We start from the raw sequence: 23,360 nt of genomic DNA, 5'->3' as shown, positions 1-23,360 counted from the left end.
GTAGACTGACGATATTCATTTTTTTCATTATTTCCTCTCTCATAAAACAGTATTTACAGAGATATAAAGGAATTAACCCTGATAATGTATTTCTCATCCTAATTATGCTGGTTTTCTTCAACCTAAAAATATTTAAGTGGGTGCAGAAAGATTTACTCCAGATCTTAGAAAGTGAAAGCCCAACAGCTAACAACACTTAGTGAAAAACTGAAATTCACATATAATCCTAAGAAACCATTTTGGCCACAGTTGAATCCAACTTCTCTTCTCCCTTTTGTACACCAAAGATCTCAGTCACTCAATTTTCCACCTGCTACCTTGGCAGCTCAGTAAGTACATAAGTGTAGAGTATACCGCTTTACATAAAAACCTGGGGGCATCACTTCAGGTCACCTCACTCTGGTGCTAAGACATAGGCTTGGACCAGATTATGGCTAAGAACACCACCCTAAAGTTATCACGGAAGGCCTAACCTGCACTGGACCAACCAAAGGGCCAAACGACATAGGCCCACCCACAAGGAGAAATGAAGGTAGAAATGATCTCCTTATTCCTTTCTTTGGAAACTTTCTGGAACTCACGGTGAGAATGCAATCAGAGACCTCTATACAATATATGTCTAAATATTTTAAAGTTATAAATCAGACACACAGTTGTCAAATAAAGTATGTTCTATGCTGTACCTTGAAATATATACTTCATACTGTCCTAGAAGGCTAAGTTCAAATTCAGGATTCTTAAACTCAAGAGTATCACACAGTGAGACAGCAGAAGATCCCCACTGCCAATCCCTTGTGTTCTCATCCTCGGCTCTGCTGGACACTGAGTGGGGCAGAGCAGCTCCCCCTCTTGCCCAAGTCTAAGGGCCACAGTGTTTTTCTCTAATCAAATCTAGTGCATGTCATCCTGAGAACTTTACTGCTGGATGAAAATGTTCACCTTCTGACTTGACAATTTCTACTTCAGAATTTGCCAGAAAGGATTGCTACAGTTAAATATCTCTCCAACTCTACATAAAACACAAGGAAATACTGGCTTACGGTGATTTACTGATTTACCCTGTTAGAGAGTTGACACAGCATTCCTATTATCTAACATCACTGACATAATTTCAATCTTTTACTGATAAAAGGCTGACATAATTTCAAGAGAACATTCTAACTGTAGGTTCTAAACGTTTTAAGAAATATTTAAGAAAGTTTTCATCGTTCAATTGCACTGAGAAGAAAGACAGCAGAGACAGATGAGAACTGTGGCTTATGAGGAAAAAGATGCGGAAAGCAGATGCTACTGACTGCACTTCTGTCTGGACAATGCCATTATTTAAACGTTAGGCTTTTGGCTTTGTAAGCACAGATAGTTATATAAGAAAATGAGAAATTGAAAATAAATATAAGATGGTGAAACAAAAACATAAAGCAGAAACATTTCTGCCCCAAATGCCTAACTTCTTTTAATAAAATGCATATAATTAATATTGAGATACACAGGTTAACACTGAAAAACGGAGGGTTATATAATTTGGGCATAGTTTTTTCTTAAAGTTAAAAAGAAACTGTATTTTCCCCTTTTAAAAAAATAGAATTTCACAATGCTAAAATAGAAAACACAGGCAAAGTCTCCAATGGGAGACAGAAAGAGAAGACTGGACTAGGAGTCCACATTGCCCTTAATCAGGGATTTCTTCTGGCATTTAGTATACCTTTGAAGTACTTAGGTACTTTTATTTTCCCTGCTAGAAACAGAGGCTTACAGAAGTTAAAAAGCTTGCTCAAGTTCACAGGGCAGCTGGAAAAGACGTGGGATAGAGAAAAAAATTATTAGGGTTTCTTGTCCTAACTCAGTAGGCCTTGTTTAAAAAGTTTGAGAATCATGTTCTAGACTAATACATTATTCTTTAGTGTCCTCCTACTTATTTTAAGCATGTCACTCCAAGCACAAATATTTATAGATTATCCTTCCATCCTTTATAACTCCCTACTGACTATTTAATGTTCAAATTAAGGAACCAGCCATTCAGCAAGTCAAGATTCCTCCCAGGTACAGTTCTTCCTCACTATTCCCATTCTTTACTGTTCTGATACCTTTTCTGAGCATTCTTTACTACTTTCAGTTACCTAAATATCATTTATTTATCTCCTAATTTACAATCTACTTTTTCTCATTTATTCCTGCAAGAACTTCCTAAACCAACCAGGACAACCAATTGGTGAGACTACACAACTAAAAATGCAATCTATGGAAAAGAAACAACCCAAAACATCTACAATATTTAAAAATATATAAACATAAATATTTAGATATGACCACAAAGAAAAAAACCCACAATTTACAGCTTTTCAATTCAATAGACATTCCATTTAGAATTTGTCACAGTTCATACAGCAGGAGCCAGGCTGATTTAACCTTGCTAGCTGTCTGTTTCTTCCAAACAGTGGTCTTGATGAGCAGTCAACTTGACTGCAGGGATGATGTTCAGAACACTTGAAAATAAACTTTTAAAGCACTTTAAAAATGTTTATTAACCTTATGACTGATAAAATAACTCAAACTCATAAAGTCATTAGAATAGCTTCTTGTACCAAAGAAACAAAATTTGAGTTATATACCTTTAAAAATACTACATAACAGCATGTATTTTGTTGTTTTTAAAAATTATTCAGCATTTTCACTAATTTTGATAAAGTTTCCACTTAATTTCTAGTAGTATATTTTTATTAACCACACTTATATATATGAATAAGAATATATTCACAACTATTAAACAGTAGGGATGACAAATATCTATGGGTTCATATCTACTTATATATTTGGATAAAACATGATGAAGCAGAATGCTCAAAAATTAAGAATTTTCCATATATGATTTTTAAATTATTATTAATTTTTCTTTTTTTGAGATAGGGTCTTGATCTGTTCCCTGGGCTAAAGTGCAGTGGTGTCATCAGAGCTCACTGCAGCCTCCAACTCCTGGGCTCAAGCAATCCTCCTGCCTCACAGCCTTCCAAGTAGCTGGGACCACAGGTACATACACTTACACTCAGCTAATTTTTTTATCTTTTGTAGAGATGGGTCTCGCTATTGCCCAGGCTTGTCTCGAACTTCTGGGCTCAAGTGATCTTCCTGCCTTGGCCTCCCAAAGTGCTAGGATCACAGGTGTGAGCCACCAAGCCCAGCTAAATTAGTATTATTAAATTGACAATAAAGTATAGATTCCTTTTTGTTTTAATTATTATTGTTAAAAATACTCCTAAAGTGTATTAAGAAGTTTTACCACTTCAAGTAGACTGATGTAAACTGAATCTTTCTTTCAAAGTAAGGATTTTGAGTTAAACACTAGCCTTAAACTAAGAGAAAGGCAGCTCTTTCTCCAAGCCTAGGTTCAACGGGGCCTTTAGAGAACAAAACCATTTGGCAAGATTGTCACTAAGTTTAAACACTTCTATGCCTATCAGCTTTCCTCTCATGTTCCAGAACTAAATAATTCAGCCAACACTGTATACTGAAGAGCTAGATCACTTCAGTTCTAAATTTTCAAACTTCTCCTATTATATCTTTTAATACAGTAAATAATTTTTTACTCAATTATAGACTGTCCCATATATTTTGTGTTTATTCAGATTTCATATTCAGGCCATTCTGATAGAAATGAAAATAGGATAGTAAGATGCAAAGCACCTTACAGTTACTGTGCAAGCAACAACTTTACACCTGCTGGGCAGAAGAAGCAATTCGAGGAGAAAACAAAGCACAGTGAAGTTTTTACTTGCTATGCACAATATTTCTTCATTTCTAATCATTTTGAATGCTTATTTAAGGCAGCCAAGAAACATGGATGCACAGGCAAGGGTTGAGAAGAGGTGAGGGTGGTTCTTTCTACACCTGCAAGAGGATCTGCTCATTGTGAGGGCAAGCAGCTTACCCTCATGAAAGTCTGAACCAAACGACTGCTTATAGTGTGTTGACAAGCAAATTTACAAGCACAGACAATACTCCAGCATGTGTGTGTGTGTGTGTGTGTGTGTGTGTGTGTGTGTGTGTGTTTGCATGCTCCCACACACAGTGTCAGTTGCTAAGAAGCCCTGATGAAAGTACAGGTCAAACTATGTGAAAATGCCATTTTTCTAGGTAGAAAAACTGTTAAATATCAGCAATTTCATATACTTCCACTTGAATTTAAAAGATAGTTACAAAGCATATACACATCCATCTATATATAATGTATATATTTTTTTTAATTGAAAGGCCTATATACAGGCACACCTCATTTTATTGTGCTTTGTAGATACCACATTTTTTACAAATCGAAGGTGTGTAGCAACTCTGTGTTGAGTAAGTCTGTCAGTACCAGTTTTCCAACACCATGTGCTTATTTCGTGTCTCTGTGTCACATTTTAGTAATTCTTGCAATATTTCAAACTATTTCATTATTATTATAATATCTGTTAGGGTAATCCTTGATCGATGATCTTTGATGTTACTATTGTAATTGTCTTGGGGCATCATGACCTCACCCATGTAACATAGCAAACATAACCGATAAATGTTGTATTCTGACTGCTCCACCAACAGTTATTCCTCCATCTGTTTCCCCCTCCTCACACTTATTCCCTGAAACACAATATTGAAATCAGGCCAATTAATAACCCTACAATGGCCTCTTAAGTGTTCAAGAAAAAAAAAAAAGGCAGCGTTGCACATCTCTCACTATGAATCAAAAGCTAGGAATGACTAAGCTTAGCAAGGAAGGCATGTCAAAAGCTAAGCCTCTTGTACCAAACAACCAAGTTGTGAATGCAAAGGAAAAGTTCTTGAAGGAAATTAGAAGTGATACTCCAGTGAACACATTAATAATAAGAAAGGAAACAGACTACTGCTAATATGGAGAAAGTTTCAGTGATCGATAGAAGATCAAACCAGCTACATTTCCTTAAGCCAAAGTGTGATCCACAGCAAGGCCCTTACTCTCTGTAATTCTGTGAAGGCTGAGAGAGAGGTAAAGAAGCTGCAAAAGAGAAATTTGGCACTAGCAGAGATTGGTTCCTCAGGTTTAAGGAAAGAAGCTACCTCCAATAACATAGAAATACAGGTGAAGCAGCAAGTGCTGATGGAGAAGCTATAGCAGGTTACCCAGAAGACCTAGCTAAGATCATTGATGAAGGTGGCTACACTAAACAACAGATTTTCAATGTAAATCTTCTACTGAAGACTGAATACATCTTCTATTGTAAGAAGATGCTATCTAGGACTTGAATAGCTAAAGAGAAGTCAATGCCTGACTTCAAAGTTTCAAAGGACAGGTTGACTTTCCTGTTAGTGGTTAATGTAGCTGGTGACTTAAAGTTGAAGCCAATGCCCATTTACCATTTTGAAAATCCTAGGGCCCTTAAGAATTATGCTGTATCTATCCTGCCTATACTCTATAAAAGAAAAAACAAAGCAAAGATGACAGCACATTTGTTTTCTTTTTTAAGCCTACTGTTGAGACCGACTGCTTAGAAAAAAGGATTCCATTCAAAATGCTACTGCTCATTGACAATGCACCTGGTCACCCAAGAACTCTGATGGAGATGTACAAGGAGATGTTTCCTACTTGCTAGCACAACATTCATTCTGCAGCCCATGGATCAAGGAGTAATTTTGACTTTCAAGTCTTATTATTTAAGAAATAATTTTGTAGGCTATAGCTACCATAGATAGGGATTCTTCTGATGGATCCGGGCAAAGAAAATCGAAAACCTTCTGGAAACAATTCACCATTCTAGATGCCATTAAGAACATTTGTGATCCATAGGAGGAGGTCAAAATATCAACAATAACAGGAGTTTAGAAGTTGATTCCAACCCCTGGATGACTTTGAGAGGTTCAAGACTTCAGTGCAGAAAGTAACTGTAGATGTGGTGGAAATAGCAAGAGAACTAGATTTAGAGGTGGAGCCTGATGACGTGACTGAATTGCTGCGAGCTCATGATAAAACTTGAATGCATGTGGAGTTGCTTCTTATGGATGATGAGCAAAGAACATGGTTTCTTGAGATGGAATCTATTCCTGGCGAAGATGCTGTGAACATTGTTGAGATGAAACAAAGGATTTAAAATATTACATAAAGTTAGTTGATAAAATAGTGGCAAGGATTGAGAGGACTGACTCCAATTTTGAAAGTTCTATGGGTAAAATGCTATCAAACAGCACTACATATTACAAATAAATCTTTTGTGAAAGGAAGGGTCAATCGATGTGGCAAACTCCATTGTTGTCATATTTTAAGAAACTATCACAGCCAACCCATTCTTCACCAACCACAACCCTAATCAGTCAGCAGCCACCAACATCAAGGCAAGATCTGCCACCAAAAAGATTACTACTCACTGAAGGGTCAGATAGATAATCATTAGCACTTTTTTTCTCCTACGTTCGACTTTCCCATCATTACCATTTTTTATCAATAAAGCATTTTTTTAATTAAGGTGTGTACATTGTATTTTTAGACATAATATTATTGCACACTTAGTAGACTACAGTATAGTACAAGTGTAACTTTTATATGCACTGGGAAACCAAAATATTTGTGTGACTTGCTTTATTGTATACTCGTTTTATTGAGGTGGTCTGTAACCAAACCTGCAATGTTTCCAAGATATGTCTGTAAATGGCTGTTCACATATCAAAATTGTGACACAATTTTTTAAAAAATCTTGTTTCTCAAGGCTAATTTACTAGGATGTTTGCTGACAAATCTTCAAAACGAACTTTGGTGATCAAAGTCTCCATAATAAAGGTAGTAGTACTTAAAATAAAACATTAATGTTAGGTTGGGTATAGAAATAGCAATCCAATTATCTATCAATTTCTGACCCTTAATAGGCAAAGTTCCTCAGCCATCTCTCTCTCTCTCTCTCTCTCTCTCTCTCTCTCCCCCTTTTTCTCTCACTTACACACACACACATACACACACACTGCTACACACTCATAATCTTCATCTTTGGGGAGAAAAAATTAATTGGAACCAACAATTTATTCCATTCATATAATTTAAAATATTACATATTACATTTGAAGGTAAAAATGAAATAGCTTCACTTCTCTGACTGATGTTCTTTACTATGAGTCTTTCATGTGAGTGTATTCTAGATTTGACATGAGAAGACATTGTATTAAAAGTTTTTAACTTACTAAGTTTATTTTCAAACTAAAATTCTTTTAGCAAAGAAACATCAGTAAGATGAAGCCAGCATGCTATACCAAAGAAGTCAGTAATTTTAGCAATACATATTGAAAACCTAGGAACCACATGATGGGCTGTAAACGTTTGAGCTTACTGATAGCCAGTTAATTACAATGCTTTGATGATGTAAGTATTCAGCTTTGCTACTGAATAAAATAACCTACAGTTTTTGTTATGATTTAAGGGAGCTAAGGAGAAAGAAAAAATTATCTTTGTTGATTCATTCAAATACACAAAAGTATCTCCTAAACTGAGTCATTTTCAAAATGTAGAAAACCTACTTCACTGAAAAATACATCCATGGCTACAATTTCACACGAGAAAGTGAACGTTTTCTTTCTTCTTCTTTTTTTTAATAGTGGTTCAAGACTTGAGGAGAAATTTATAGCAGGAATAAAAGAGTTCATGGAAACTCTGAGGAAATTACCGAGAAGAATACCTGAATGATGTCATTCTAACTAGTACTTACAAATGGAGGTCAGCCTTGGGTTTCAGTATCATTTATTTCTTGGCCTTGGCTTTTATCTGGTTTGCTATTTTTCAATCACTAGCTAAGTCAGATAATTTCGGGGCAAGAGATTTCACTCTAATGTTGTTACTTCTTTTCATTTTCATTGTCCCTTTCCTATTCTTTTCTGACCTGCTAGATCACGCTATTCCTCTATGTCCTTTCTCCCTAATACCACAAAAATCAGACTTCCTCCTCCAGTAAAATTAATCTATCTGAACTTTCCTACACACCACTTAAATTTTTCTTTCTCTACAATCTGCAAAATGCCTGGCACAATATGTAGCCAGTAACAATATTTAGCTCTACCCACAAAGTCCTTCACAGTTTTTATTTTTATTTTTTTGAAAGCCATAGACCTCACTTTCAAAACATTGCTTGAAATTCACTTCCTTCAGGGAGTCATTCAGGATCAAATTCATCTGTGTCTATTCACTTGGGGCTACTTCAAAATATGTTCAGTTTGTACTATATAACTTGTCCTTGTTGGCCTGTTTCTTAATAAAAGTTTGCTTCAATCTCATATTTGCATATTTTCTCTCTTCCACTTGGGAAAATAACTTCTCATGCTCGTTGTTTCATACCACAGTGCATAAAATAGCCTTCTACACACAATGTGTACTCAAAATGACTGCAATGCACTTTTCTGAAAATTATCTATAAACATATTTTCATAATTCTGAAATAGTAAGAAATACATATTGGTTTCTGCCCTTAGTTCCTGACACAGAACTCCTAATACCTTTGTATACAGGGACACTAAGAGAATCTTTTGTTCTAATACTTGGTCTTCAACCCTGATTCTGGACACAGAGCTCCTAAAACCTTTTGTAATTTCCTAACAGGAGTATCTGACACAAAACTCTTCAATCCCTTCAATTTCCTAGGTGATAGGAGCATATTTTGTTCTAATGAGACTGTTGATAGGCTCCTGGATGGACTCAGGATGGGGTCTGGTTGCCAGGGAAACCAACCATGTGATTAGAGGATTCGAACCTTCAACTTCATACCTAGACATCCAGGGAGGGGAGACAGGCGGGTTGAAGGTTGAGCTGATCACCAATGGCCAAGGATATAATTAATCATACCTTTGTAATGAAGCTTCCATAAAAACCCAATAGGACAGGGTTCGAAGAGCTTCCAGAAAGCTGAACACACAGAGGTGCTGGGAAGGTGGCACACACATAGAGGGCAAAGAAGCTCCACACCCCTTTTCACATACCTTGCCCTGTGCATCTCTTCCATCTGGCTATGCATTAGTATTCTTTGTAATATCCTTTATGAAAATGGATAAACGTAAGTGTTCCCCTGAATTCTGTGAGCCATCCTAGCAAATTTTTGAGCCCAAGGAGGGGGCTGTGACAACCCGATTTATAGGTGGTTGGTCAGAAGCACAGGTCACAACCTGGAGCTGGTAACTGTCGTATGAAGTAGGGGGCAGTCTTGTGGGACCGAGCCCTTAACCTCTGGTGTCTGCACTGAACTCCAGTTAGCATCAAACCTGAGTTAAACTGTAGAACACCCAGTTGGTGTCACTGTAGAATTGGCTGGTGGTAGGTAGAAATCTACACATTTTGGAAACCAGAAGTATTCTGTGTTGAGTGGTGAGAGTAGGAAAAAGTTTGGCTTTTTTTATGTCACGCAATAATTTTAAGTATTTATAATAATTTTAAATATTTCAAGCTGATAAACTTAATACATGCAAGTTAGTTCCTTCCGAATCCCCTAAAATAGCAGCAAAGAATTTTTGTGTCTCTGTGTGTATGTGTTTCATTATTTTTTAAGGTATAAGCCCACAAATAAATAAAGAATGAAAATCAGACACAAAAGCAATAAACTTTGGGAGCTGACAAGGCAAAGAGATGACTCAGCAGACTCAAGAAAGCTGAATTCTAAGCTAGAAGTGTAGAAAGCCAAAAACCAACACACTTTTACTACAAAATCCCTTTAACACTCAGAAACTCGCAGGACCAAGTACCTCTGCAATCAGAGTCAACATGAAGCTAAAACCACTTTCTGGATGAAAGTTCATTTAAGAAGCTTGGATGTCCCGCCACCCCCCTGAAATCCTCCCCTACTTACCACAGCCACGTGACCGACACTCTTCCATTCTGGCAAAATATCAGAAGTTTGCTCTCCAGAGATGGTAAAACAAAAAGTCTCTGGATTGGGTCTATGTTATGACTGAACTGTATTCCCTCCCCAAATTCACATGTTGAAGTTGTAACCCCCAGTACCTTAGAATGTGGCTGTATTTGGAGATGGGGTCTTTTAAAAGATAGTTGAGACTTCAGAAGAGACCAACCCTGCTGATACCTTGATCTTGGACTTCTAGCTTTCAGAACTGTGAGAAAACAAGTTTCTGTTGTTAAGCCACCCAGTCTGTAGTAGTTTGTTATGGCAGCCCTAGCAAATTAACACAGTATTCTAAGCAATGGGGGTGGGAGGAAAGAAAGAAAAAGAAAAGAAATTAAGTGATGTTTATAGATACCCCAGCCATCTTTCCCCACATGGCTTCTGAAATGCTAGGTGAGAGGTAGGAGATCGTTCTCTAGAGACTCTGACAAAATACTGGTATTGAACTTTTCCCAGAGAAACAATCCAGCCATATAATCAATATAACTGATGACAAGCCACAGCCACATGTATAGTTTCCAATCAGCTTTTAGAACCCTACCCTGAAATATGAGCAGATAGTCAAGGATCAGCAAACATTCAAAGCGCATTTAATACATAAAAGACACCAAAAGAAACAAACAACAACAAACTTGGAACACACAGAGGTTACACAGGAAGAAGAAAACTCTAAAACATTTTCAGTACTTCTTGACAAGATAAGAGAAGCTAATAAGAATGGGATGCTAAAACAAAGGAATAGAAATCAAAAGAGTTCTTAGAAGTTAAAAATATGAGTAAAAATAAGTAATTCAATAGAAGAGCTAGAAGACATAGCTAAAGAAATCTCCCAAAAAGAAAAGGACAAAACCGAAAATAACAGAAAAGGTAAGATAGAGGACTGGTTAAGGAGATTAAATATAAGACTGCTTCTAGAGAGCAAAAACAGACCAGGGAAGTGAAGAAAAATCAATAATATTTCTGAGAACTGAAGGTTATAAGTTACGATATTGAAAAGATTAGCACTAAGAAGGAACACCCAGCATGAAGGATGAAAACAGACCCACATTATGGTGTATCATTGTAAATTTCAAAACACTAGGAACAAGGAGAATATCCTCCTAATTTCCAAAGAGAAAATATAAGATGTGTTCACTTTGTGAAATTTCATCAAGTAGAACACTTATATTATGCTCTCTTTTCTATATATACGTTAAACTTAGATTTAAAAAAAGCTAAAAGTACAGAAGGAAATGAATGGTATCATCTTTTAGGAGTAAACTGAGACAGTGGTTTACTTAAGCAGAAAAATAGTAAGCATGTTTTCCTTCATAGGAAAAAAAAATCAAATGTGCATACAAGGCATAAACTTAAAACTTGTACTTGCATCTTTCATAAAAGAGGATCTGAGGAGTCAATGGTTGGTCAACATTCTAAACACAAGTAGCCTTCTCTATTCAAACTATCATTACCTAATGACATTTTTTTGCCTAAACATTAGACAGTAGAGTCTGAAATTTAACTTCTAATTAAAAGGAAAAATTAAAAGGAAAAAAAAGGAGACACAATAGACACAATGTTCCTCTCAAACTTTCTAGAAGGAGATACAAGGACCCTTCAGCTAGTTCCAAAGCAGCCTTTCAAACTCTGGTACAATTGTATAACTAATACAACAATTTCATGAGCATGAAATTAATGTAATAAAATAACAGCACAGCATACCTGTATCTTTTCTTGGAATAAATGAATTATGATTCTCCAGGGGATGACCAAGACATTTCCAAGAAGTATTCTCTTTTTTCTTCAGGACAATCTCTATTTTCCCTACATTCTCAACAACCTGCACTGAAAACAAGATAAATTTCATTTGTATTCACTGATATTAAACATAAGACTTTATTTTAAAATCAATATTTCTCAAATAGTCCAAATGTCCTAACCCATTATGAATGATACCAATCATTAATGGGATAAATAAGATTTTGTTCATATATTCATCACAACTATTTATGCCTATATGGTATTAAATACAGTTCAATTTATTTTAGATTCAGATTAACTTCTCTCAAACTAATTTATCAAGGGCCAAATTAATATATATTGCTAGTTTTCATACAGGCTCAAATATAATCACAGCAACTAATTAACACACAGCTAAAAAAAATAGGGCTGAGATATACAATTTAGTCAGAAGCAAATTTAATTTACCCTGTTTTAACAGTTCTTAGTTGGAATCTAAGGGGTTCCTATGAGTAAATTCAGTGGACCAATTCTGAGCCTAATAAACACAAGAATAGCCTCAGGCAAACGAGTCCCTAGTAAATAGAGTGAATTAATAAAGTGTATGGGAATCTTTGATAATTAGAAACTTTTTGGATTATCTTTTTATTTTTTAAATGATTAAAGTAGTTTAGAATATATGGGTATAATACAAAATAGAGACTTCTATACACACTAATTTAAATTTTATAAATTGAAAATGCTTTTAAAGACCCAAAGCATATTTCATTTTTCTTTAGAAACAATGTATCTGCTCTCTCTTACTGTAAACACAGAACTCAATAACAATTTACAACTTTTTAAGATAAATAGGTCAAATGAATTCAATTCAATGAGCATTGACTCCGATTTGAAGCTTAACCATGGTCCTGACTTCGAACAGCTTAATTTATACAATTTAACAATTTATACAATTTACAATTTCTAAATACAAGATGATATAAGGAAAAGGGAAGACACTGAACCAGTGTCATATATCTGAAGGCACTTGAAAACACAAAACGACCATTCTATGATGAGTCTTCTATTGTTAAACAGCTGTGTAGAATCCACACTGCCAAGTTTATATGCAGCAATACTCATAATTTAGTATGCCCTGTCAATATTAAACAATTTTCAATATATACATGTAAGAAAAATTCTTCCGCTCTAGTATATTTCTACAAGCTACATGTCAGGAATAGGTCAGAGCTGAGGAAGGAAGGAAGAATGGAAAGCAGACAGGAATTTTTTTTTTAAGGAAAAAATAAGAAAGGGTAAAGAGATGAAAGGAACAAAGGAAAAGGAAAAAACCTGAAACCAGAGGGAGGAGTATATTTAAAAATTAATGTATTTATTTATATACAAAACATCACACCTTTGTTTTGCAACATAAAAATAAACATATGAAAAATAAGACAAATGCTGATTTTTCTTTTTTTCTCTGTGTATGTATGTGTACGTATGTACACACATAATTTTTGTCTTTTGGAAGCTTACCAGAAAAATCTTCCTGAACCTCATGGCTTAGCCCTGGGATAAAAAAATATATTTAGTTAAAATCCAACTTCAATTCATACACAGTTTATAGTTTATAAGATCATTTAAATGGTTCTCTTATGCATTATTTCAAATCCCTCAAAACAAGTAAAATGCATTCTGAGAGACCAAAGAAAAGAAATTGTACACAATCAAAATGGAGAATTAAATTATTTATCATAAATATGTATTTATTCAATTCTTCCATTTCTCTCCCTATTAACTGAACAGTAAACACTCAGTTGCCCACAGTGGCTAACCGACATTAGTCCAAGCATGGCCCCAGATTGACATTCTTACAAATCAAGAAAGAAGCAGGCTAAGGAGAGAGGCAGACCTGAAACATGCATGCCCCAGGGTGTGTGCATGTGCATATGTGAACAGAGGCCAGGCCTGGGGCAAGCTTAGTTTTTCTTTTCCTATTGTTCTCCAAAGCTGAATACTCATTCGGTTATTAAAAAAAAAAATTATTGAGCATCTATGTGTGACAGGCACTTTTATAGGTATTACAGATATAACAGTTAATGAGAAAGAAAAATCTTTGCCCTTAAGGAACTTACATTCTAGAAGAGGGAGATGTAAGAAATATTTTTACAAATGTCTGCTCTAAATTTCACTATGTTCAAATGGTTATCTGGAATTTACAATTTTGCATTATTTTAGTCCTTCCAATGCAATAGTGGCAACCAAGAGTTTCATATTTTTGACTGTGGAATTTTTGTTTGATTTTTCATATATGTGCTAGTGTAGAGTACCCCAGTTTCCCCCACTTTTTTCTCTGTCCTGACCAAAACATACAAAGTTGGTCTTTAGTCACGAAGGGACAGGCAGCTGAGGGATACAATACAAATTTGCAGGCCAGGCTGCTTTGCTGTAGCCCCTGACTTTTCATGGCAGAGTTAGCAACAGGCCAGTGTTATGGGCCACCTAGTGGTGGGTGCTCAGGAGCACCTACAGGACTCTGAAGACTTATTTATAGGTGGCAAGTACAAGACACTTACCAAAGCTGGGCCAACGAACCTTTTATATTATTGATTTTGATTGCAACTAATTACTTAAATTTGGAAAGGTGAGGTCATACTGCCATTTGCTAGCACTTTTATTAGCATAAAGAAATAACAGAGAAAAATGATCAAAAATGACAACAGATAAAATATTGTAGTTACCTAGACTGTAGACCAAATTATTGTTACATTTAAAGGAAACTGGAGCTGTTTCCATTAATAAAAATAAAATACTCACCTATATGTATAAAATATGAACAATCCTTGATAATTGTTTCTGCTCTAAAGGAATCATCCTGATGATCAACTATTATTGACTCTAAATTGATATCCTTAAACAGAAAGCAAAAACAGAAAGATTAGAAAGTAAATCTTTTCCCCAAACATCTATAACTATACTTTTAAGATGATCTGTGGAAGTTTATATGGAGCTTACTTACTGAATCCCCAAGTTAAATAAATTTTACTCCTGTTTTTTTCTCTCATATAACCCAGTTCTTCTCCTTCAAAACACATATCACAATTTTAATTACTCCATATCTGTCTCTGTTTAGTATCTATCTTACCCACTAGTCTCTAAACTCTAAGCTTAAGGGACTATCTTTAGTCCCTTAAGCTTAGTTGCTTGGCATCTAGTAGGTGCTCAAAAAATATTTGTTGAATAAGCAATGTGGGAAAAAATATTAGAATCAAACCAGAAACCAAGATATCTGTGTTCATTTTCATCTTTACACTATAGTGAGATGCTGGTTACACAACTTCTTGACCTTAGCTTATCAAAAAAATCAATTCACTAACACATTTTCAGATGTCTCTAATTTCTACATAGCCTTGGTAAAAAGTATTTTGGTATCTATCATTTCTACCATATCCTAACATATTATTCCATGTGGAAACCTTCCCCCTTCCTTAGCCATCCATCCTCTGTGCCCCACTGATATTACCAGTGGAGTGGACTCTGACCTCCCTAGGCCGTGTTCCTGGTTCTGGACTGCATAACAAGGAGACAACAGCAAGAGTGGGTGGGAAGTGGGACAAGCAGTGCCTCTGGCCCTCTTAGCTATATCAGGCAGAGGCTGGTCACCTCTGTCAAATGGCCAAATCACGCTGCAAGAGTCAGAGGAACCTACTGGCTCAGATGGTTCTGCTACTATAGAAGTAGCATAAATTCTTAAAAATACCTAGCTGCCAGAACTTGTGTTTAAACCTACATGGTTCCTCAAAGTACAGGAACCTGCAAGATGTGTTTAGAGACGTTGTGAGTTGTCTGCTTGTTTATGGATTTCTCAGCTGGACTGTAAGCCCCATGAAAGCCAGGTCTCTATGTATCTGGCCTATCATTAGATTCCCGACATCTAAGACAGGGCCTCATATAAAGTAGGTGTTACATAAATACTTAGTGAATGAATTATCTCCTTAACTTTAGTTTCAAAAGGGCATTTATTCTTCTAGTCTGTCCCTGGGAAAAAAAAAAGGGCATCTGAACACCATCAGTGGTTTAAACATATTATATTAAGCCATAACAATACAGTGTCTCTAATCCCGATATATGTTTGGGAAATTTGTTCTTATGGTGAGGTTAACTGGGATTCACTTTTGTTATCTGTGCTTCCAAAAAAAAAAAAAAAATCACAGAAAGCACAAAAAGTACTTCCCAGTCTAGTTTTTAAGAGGCAATGGCTGTTAAGAGCATATGCTCTGGAGCCAGACTCCCTGGGTTCCAAATGCTCTGCCATTTACTATGTGACTTTGGTTAAATTACTCAATCTCTGTTTTCTTTTCTAGAAAATAGGGATAATAAAAATAGTACCTACCTCATAGAGTTGTAGTGAGAAGTAAATAATATAAGAAAAGTGCTTAGAAAAAGACCTGGTATATCAATTAACATTTACTGAACATTTACTTTTTTATTCTTCTGATTTTAAAGACATATTTACCTTTTGCTTAGTATATATGACAATGGTGACTAAAGAGTCTGTTTGGAACCAGTCATAGCTGTAAAATATTAACAAAAGAATAATTTATCAATAATCATATGCATTAACATATATTAAATCATTAAATGTTTAAAATTTACAGTGAGAAATATATTTCTCTAGGTTAAACTTTTTTCTAAATAAATATTGGTCTTACCATGTTACGTTCATTATATAAGGTGATAATTATTTCCAAATTTAAAATATCTATATTTTCATGTATTTCCACTTGAATAAAAACAAAATGTCCTTAACAAGATACTTTTTATAAAGATTAAACACCTTACTAAAATCTTCCTTTATTAGAGCAATAATAAAACACAACATATTTTAAGGAGCATGAAGAAATGCACACACTTATTACCTTCACTCCTCCCTGTAACAAACATATTACCACTAAAGAAATTAATTCATCAAGGTTGTTTAATGGGTCAATAATTAATAAAACATAAGGTAAAAATAAGTCTTCTGTTTTGTTATACAGCTATTGATCAAACTGATACTGTTTTTGCACTTATTAGCCACAAATAGGCACCTATAGTTCAATCTAGAGGAGGTATCCTCAGTCCTTTAACTTAAAATTGTATATGAAATAATTGAACAAATACAGCAGGACGCTGCTATTAGAATGATACAGACTGGCAGTGAGGAAAAAAGCAGTAAGATAAAGTACTACAGAGAACACATCTGAGGGCATTTGAAGTGTCATTAACAAAATAGATATGTATTGCTTAATTTACTGTTAACTGTGTAAGACAATTATTGTACAATATATCTTGAAAGATTTCCATTAAAAATTGATAAAACAGGCCGGGTGCGGTGGCTCACGCCTGTAATCCTAGCACTCTGGGAGGCCGAGGCGGGCGGATCATTTGAGCTCAGGAGTTCGAGACCAGCCTAAGCAAGAGCGAGACCCCGTCTCTACTAAAAATAGAAAGAAATTAGCCAAACAACTAAAATATATACAAAAAAATTAGCCGGGCATGGTGGTGCATGCCTGTAGTCCCAGCTACTCGGGAGGCTGAGGCAGAAGGATCACCTGAGCCCAGGAGTTTGAGGTTGCTGTGAGCTAGGCTGACGCCATGGCACTCTAGCCCGGGGAACAGAGTGAGACTCTGTCTCAAAAAAAAAAAAAAAAAAATTGATAAAACAAACTAGATATACAAAACAGAATAGTTAAATAAATTATGGTACAGTCATATGAAGGAATGTAGAGAAAAATGTTTTCGCAGAATACTTAATGACACAGGAAAATGCTCATAGAATATACTGTAATACTAATATTATAAAAATAGAATAATGTAGAACTAGGTATTATACGAATCAAACTGCAGGGAATAAATCAAATGTTAAGAGTATATATCTAGGGTTAGTGGGATTACAACTGATTTTACCTTTTCTGTTTCTGTATTTTACAAGTTTTCTACCATTAGTGTATTTTTTTATAATAAAAAAAATTTAAATAATTTTTTCAAGTACTGGTGTTTCAAATGGATCAACCTTCAGTTGTATTTAAAATTCACATTTATGGAATAGCTGATTCTCCAACAACGTCTAATAAATGAGGCACTACAGCTTTTGTGTCAAAGAAGCATGATTAATAGTAAGCAATAAATCAAACCCACAGCTACTTTATTTTTTTTAATGTGTGCATTTTTTGTATAGAACTAATTTAGCTTTAAAAATGCAAACAAGAATGAATACCTTGGAGAACTAGGATCTTCTTTAGCAAGTGCATCTGTCACTTGGCTATTGGGAAGCAAGCCTTCACAAAGAAAAACAAACAAAATAGCTACAGTTCATCTACGTAACATTAAAAATTTTTTTGTCTTTCCAGTTAACTTATTGAAATATTACATACATACATAAAAAGCACATCATAAATATACTACTCAATAAATCTTCACACAGTGAAACATACCCTTGTAGCCAGCACTCTCCTCATGGCCCCTTCCAATCACCACACCTCCCCAAAAGGGTAACCATTATTCTGACTACTAACACCATGATAGTTTGTGCCTGTGTTTGATCTTTATATAAGTAGAATCATAAGATATGTTCTCTTTTGGTCTGGCTTTTATGTCCAGCATTATAGACATTACAGTTTTTATGTCAAACAACCATGATTGATAATAACCAATAAATCATACCTAGGGCTTTCTGAGATTTTTATCTATGCTATTGAATGCATCAATAGTTCGTTCTTTTTTTTTTTTTGAGACAGAGTCTCACTCTGTTGCCCGGGCTAGGGTGCCATGGCGTCAGCCTAGCTCACAGCAACCTCAAACTCCTGGGCTCAAGCAATCCTCCTGCCTCAGCCTCCCGAGTAGCTGAGACTACAGGCATGTGCCACCATGTCTGGCTAATTTTATATATATATCGGCCTCCCAGAGTGCTAGGATTACAGGCATGAGCCACCATGCCCGGCCGATATAGTTCGTTCTTTTTTATGACTGAGTAGCATTACATTGTATGAATGTACTATAATTTACTCACTCTTCTGTTGATGGACATTCAGGTTGTTTCTAGTTTAGAGCTATTATGCATAGTGCTGTTTTAAATATTCCTTTATATACACATACACATTCTTAAAGAACAAATATCTACATTTCTGGTGGGTAAATAACAGGGTGTGCATGCTTAGCTTTAGTAGATATTACTGAACAGTTTTCTAAATTGGTTGTACTCATTTATACTTTTCACCACCGTGTTCAAGAGTTTGAGTTGCTCCACAACTCACCAACATGTGGTATTATTCTGTCTTTTTCCATTCTACTCATTCTTGTGAGTATGCACCAACATGGAATTTTAAAGGCCCACTAAAGCTGTAATTTTCAAATCATTACAGAAAACTCTGAGATAGGGAAGACCTCAAGATCCTGCAAACATTAAGTATTTTCCTCCTTCAATAGGAGGGCATTGTTTATATCTGTAAGATTTAGTTTAGTTTAAAAAAAAAAGGGAGCACTGCTGCTAAATGACTTGAAAATCACTGCATCAATTACATTTACTATTTCTCAAACTACGTAGGGAAAAAAATTAATTGTTAGTCTCTGGTGAGTACTGCAGTTCTCAAATTAGAAATTACAGTAGTTTATATAAAATTAGAGTTGGGAAGCACCTTTGAGACAAGCTAGTTTGGAGGTTTTCAAGATTCATTTTAGCCACAGAACTTTCTACTTAAACACATGCTCAAGTGCAAGCACACAATGTAAAACAGGCATATTTTTCTGAATGAGGATGATGGTAAGCCCTGAGCCCAGGCCATACTCATTCAGCTTCCATCTCTTCCTATGTAACTCTGAAGAACATACTTAATTTTCAGATAAACAAGGAAGCCTCAGAGATGTGAAAACAAGATGTGACAATATGCCAAATTTGTGAACTAATTAGCAGTGGGCCCTAAAAAAATGCTCTACTATAAAATTAAAGGTATAACAAAAGAGAGGACTATAAGAATTAAATTTTTTTTCTTAAATGGCAAAAGAAAATATAATCTTATTAAATTATTTGAGAAGCACTAAAAGTTATTTTTATTAAGAGATTAATGTCATTTACCTTTAGAAGTCTCTTAGGTATATAAATAAAAATCAAATGCATCACAATCTAATAGTCTGTAACAAAAAGTTATCAACAGAATTCACAAATTGTAAGCCAATTTGGATCTAATTAGGACCAGAAAATCTGGATTTAAGCTCAGTGTCAGCACTGTGATCTTATACAAACCACTGTTTCCTCTTTCTCAAATTCAAACTAGCAATGAAATCGGCTCTACACAGTACCATAAAAATATAACTTATTAGAGTAATGTCATATACAGTGGAATGTGTCTTGATTTCAACACTTGTGAGCAAACAAACAAACCTTATATAAATATCCTTTTGGATAAGCTGAAAGAATATGAGGTGAATGTAGAGCAGAGGAAAATAATTAAGTAAAGTAAGGTGGACTGAATAAATGTTTTCCCTCCCTAAAATGTTGATTGAATGATGTCAATTTGAAGGGATCAGCTCTCCAATGAAATATGGAAGTAGTTCATTTCATTCAATATTTTAAGCAGCTGTAGGAATAACGACATAAAAGGCAGGCAGGTCACATTTGCAAACACAGACTTAGCACAGACTTAAATGAGCCAAATGTGAGAGACAGCTAATAAAAATATAGCGAGATATGTTCCAATTTTATATGGTCCAGGTCACAAGAGGTAACAGTGCTATCCAGACCACTTGTGGAATGCTATATTCCATTCTTAAGGCCACCTTTAAATGCAGTGCATCCAAAGAAGGGCAACAGAAAAGTAAAGGTTCTGGAAGCCAAAAGTGGGAGGAAACAAATACCCAGTCCATCAGTAATTAGTCATTAAGTGGCAGTTGTTTTGGTAGTTATCACAGAAGAGCCAATCACCAGATGAAGCCTACAATCAGTCCCTCATTTCATGCAGTGTTATACCATCAGACAAACAACTTCAAGTACCATAAATTGCATAAATCAATCTACAATTCAGACTGTTTTCTCTAGTTAAAAAAGAAAACGTAATTCATCTGGCAATCTAACCTGTTAGGTGCACTTCTATGACTTTCTTTTGCAAACAGGGAGAAAAAAAATCTATTTCTAAATGTACATAAATATAGTTCAGACCACAATACTGAACTTTTGTTGGGGGAGGAGGGAAAGTGTCTGTCACAATTGCAAGTCATCCTGAATGGCTGAGGAAGCCAGCACTGCTCAAAGACTCAGAAAAGGGTAGATTAATAAGCTGTTTGGCAGCTGTATGCAAACACTGCAGATGAGCTCACATGCCTGAGGACATTGACTTGCTCAGTCTTGTTTCTGAGAATGAAACTCTTAATCACTACAAGTATTCAAGCTGAGGGCAGATGAACATGTGTTCAGGGATGTCATAGAAGGGACCACTATAAGAGCAATAGCTAGAATAAGGGGCCTATAAAGTTCTCTTAAATCCTCTAAGTTTGGGCCAGTAAAGACATCTTTCATATTAAAATCTAAACAACCCAGACACTTCTGTGAAGCAATACTGTGCATAAGCATGTGAGTATAATTCATTTTTTTATTATAAATTTATATGACTTACCATTTAAGACTTTCTTTTCCTCACGATAGTCTGCACAGTGATTTAGGGGAAAAAAGGTCAGGTAAGAATACTATAATGTCAAAGAGAATATGAGTGCACATTACTGATTTAAAGATAACAGCCCTTCTTTCTTGAAAGGCTTTCTTCTAAGGCCTGAGGAGAGAAATAGGCCAATAAATAGATGGCTTTTGTTTGAAATAAGCAAGGTCCATTGCCAGGCCATTTCTCCAGATGTTTGTATACCACTTCACTTGGCTTTTTTCTACTTCTTTGGTCATTTTTTCTAATATCTTCATTAATTTCTTAGAGAGCATATAAACCCCAAGTTTTGTCCAGGTTATCATATCCTAAATTAGTCTAAATTAACCAGAACTTATAAGATTACATTTTATAAATGAAACACACGTTAACCCCAAGAAAGACATCTTACTATCTTTCTCTTTCACGAAGGACAGTACTTAATATGATCAAGTTTACCACAAGTTTAAGTAGCCAAAAATATGTTAAGACTTTCACATATATACACAATGCAATTATTAGTGCTACAACCCAGAAAAAAATTAACAGGTATTTTCTTTCAGGATGGCAGACAATTCACAAAGCTGTATCATATCTTAATAACTACAAGTGCCATAACATTATAGTAAAAATAACCCCCTTAGCAAAGCTGTCAAAGTTTAAAACAAAAAAAGATGATAAGCTAACGCAAAATACTCCAAGTAGTCAAATTGAAAGAAATCCCTTGTTAAATTGACATCACCTCGTTTTATAGAAAAAAGGAATTAATGCACTTAAGTCAAAGCTTTCAAATTTTTATGGTCTAATTTTTAATCACCAGAAATTCCATAATTACTTCCACTTCACTCACCCGTCAGAAAATAATAATGAGTAAGGAAGCCAAATGACTATTCTTTTTGTTTCCCCCATTTTACCAAAATAATTTTATAGCTGAAAGGGATCTTAACAACATATAGCAAATTATCATCTACTCCCCTCATTTAAGTCTGAAAATCAGAGGTCAAGGACTTGAATGAAATCCACAGCAAAGCCAAGATTAGACTTGTCTCCCCTAAAATTCAGCCTTATTTTTCTTGACAAGCGATGGCTAAATACTTCCTAAAAAGACAAAAGACCTAAAAACCATTTAAATTATATCTAAAATGGGCTTTGTTTATCAATAGCCAGATAAAAATCTAGCCATTACAGTTTGCAAGGGATCACTGATGTCCCTGCTGGATCACTTACTTTTATCTAGTGAGTTTTAACTGTCTTTGCTGTTACATTTGTGATTATTTGTTTTATCTCAGAACAGCAAATTCACAATAACAAGTAAATTAAATCTATTTTCAATGTACAACATAGCTGGCAGTTTGATAAATCTCATTTGTCATGTAAAACAATTTGTTTTATCTAAGAGGTTCACAGATTTTGAAAAATTGTCCCAGGTAATGTGTTTCTAAGAGAAAAAAAATATTACCTCATATGAATACTTCCTGCCTGATGTGAAATGATTTTAATCTGTTAGAACCTTCTGGATTCTGTTAAATTAGTAATTTTCCTGAGTCTTTTTTTTTAATACAAGTGCAAGTACGAAGAGAACTTCCATTTAAAAGATCTGAATTACCTTTAAAAACTCTACTATACTTTTGCAACTCTTCTCAAAAACTGAGTCATAGAAATAGAGGAGACTTTTTTTTTCCCCAATGTTGAGTTTATTTATATCTGAATCATTTTATTGAGGGGAGATACTTTTCTCCCTGAAAAGAAATCTAATATCTTCTCTTGGTAACTAATTCCACCATTTGGTTGGCTCTATGGCCAGTCAAACTTGTATCTTCTCATAATGCTAGTTAAACTGCATTACTCTGGTAAGAGCCTGTATTTCTGGGGAGGTCACAGTCCTTTAGAAGGCCAGCATGTTGTGATCTAACAGCACTCTACTCTTCTTTGGTAAGAATGGTAAGATTTTTAATTCTGACCCAAATCTAGTTTACTTCTGCCGAGTGGAGTCACAGAGGACCCCCTGGGATAAAGAAAGAAAATTCTGTTTCATCAATATGTTCATTCTTTTAATAAATATCTGTTGATCAGCCTCTTAATGGGGATAATGACATAATATGATATCATTTGGATAAAAAGTAAG

The 23,360-nt window shown here is 35.1% G+C and overlaps 1 protein-coding gene across 3 annotated transcripts in view; it reads right to left on the bottom strand.

Moving 5' to 3' along the window:
* The window catches only part of LOC123633038 (cytochrome b5 reductase 4), an 80,953-nt gene that overhangs the window by 20,488 nt on the left and 37,105 nt on the right, over nt 1–23,360 (bottom strand). For 2 of the 3 annotated variants that reach the window (XR_006733529.1, XM_045543961.1), the window contains exons 5-10: nt 21,218–21,247; nt 17,830–17,890; nt 16,087–16,144; nt 14,388–14,481; nt 13,107–13,139; nt 11,571–11,693 (exon numbers count right to left, since the gene is read on the bottom strand). Coding sequence is in view for 2 of the 3 variants with exons in the window: in XM_045543961.1 (XP_045399917.1) it covers nt 11,571–11,693; nt 13,107–13,139; nt 14,388–14,481; nt 16,087–16,144; nt 17,830–17,890; nt 21,218–21,247 (399 nt within the window). In the remaining variant the exon portion in view is untranslated. The remainder of the gene's footprint in view (nt 1–11,570; nt 11,694–13,106; nt 13,140–14,387; nt 14,482–16,086; nt 16,145–17,829; nt 17,891–21,217; nt 21,248–23,360) is intronic. The other variant, XM_045543962.1, reaches the window with a different exon arrangement.

This window comes from Lemur catta, chromosome 2 (genome assembly GCF_020740605.2).
Source record: "Lemur catta isolate mLemCat1 chromosome 2, mLemCat1.pri, whole genome shotgun sequence".
Lineage (NCBI taxonomy): Eukaryota > Metazoa > Chordata > Mammalia > Primates > Lemuridae > Lemur > Lemur catta.
Note: the sequence above shows the minus strand (reverse complement) of the source record. Positions and strands in the feature narration are given on the sequence as shown.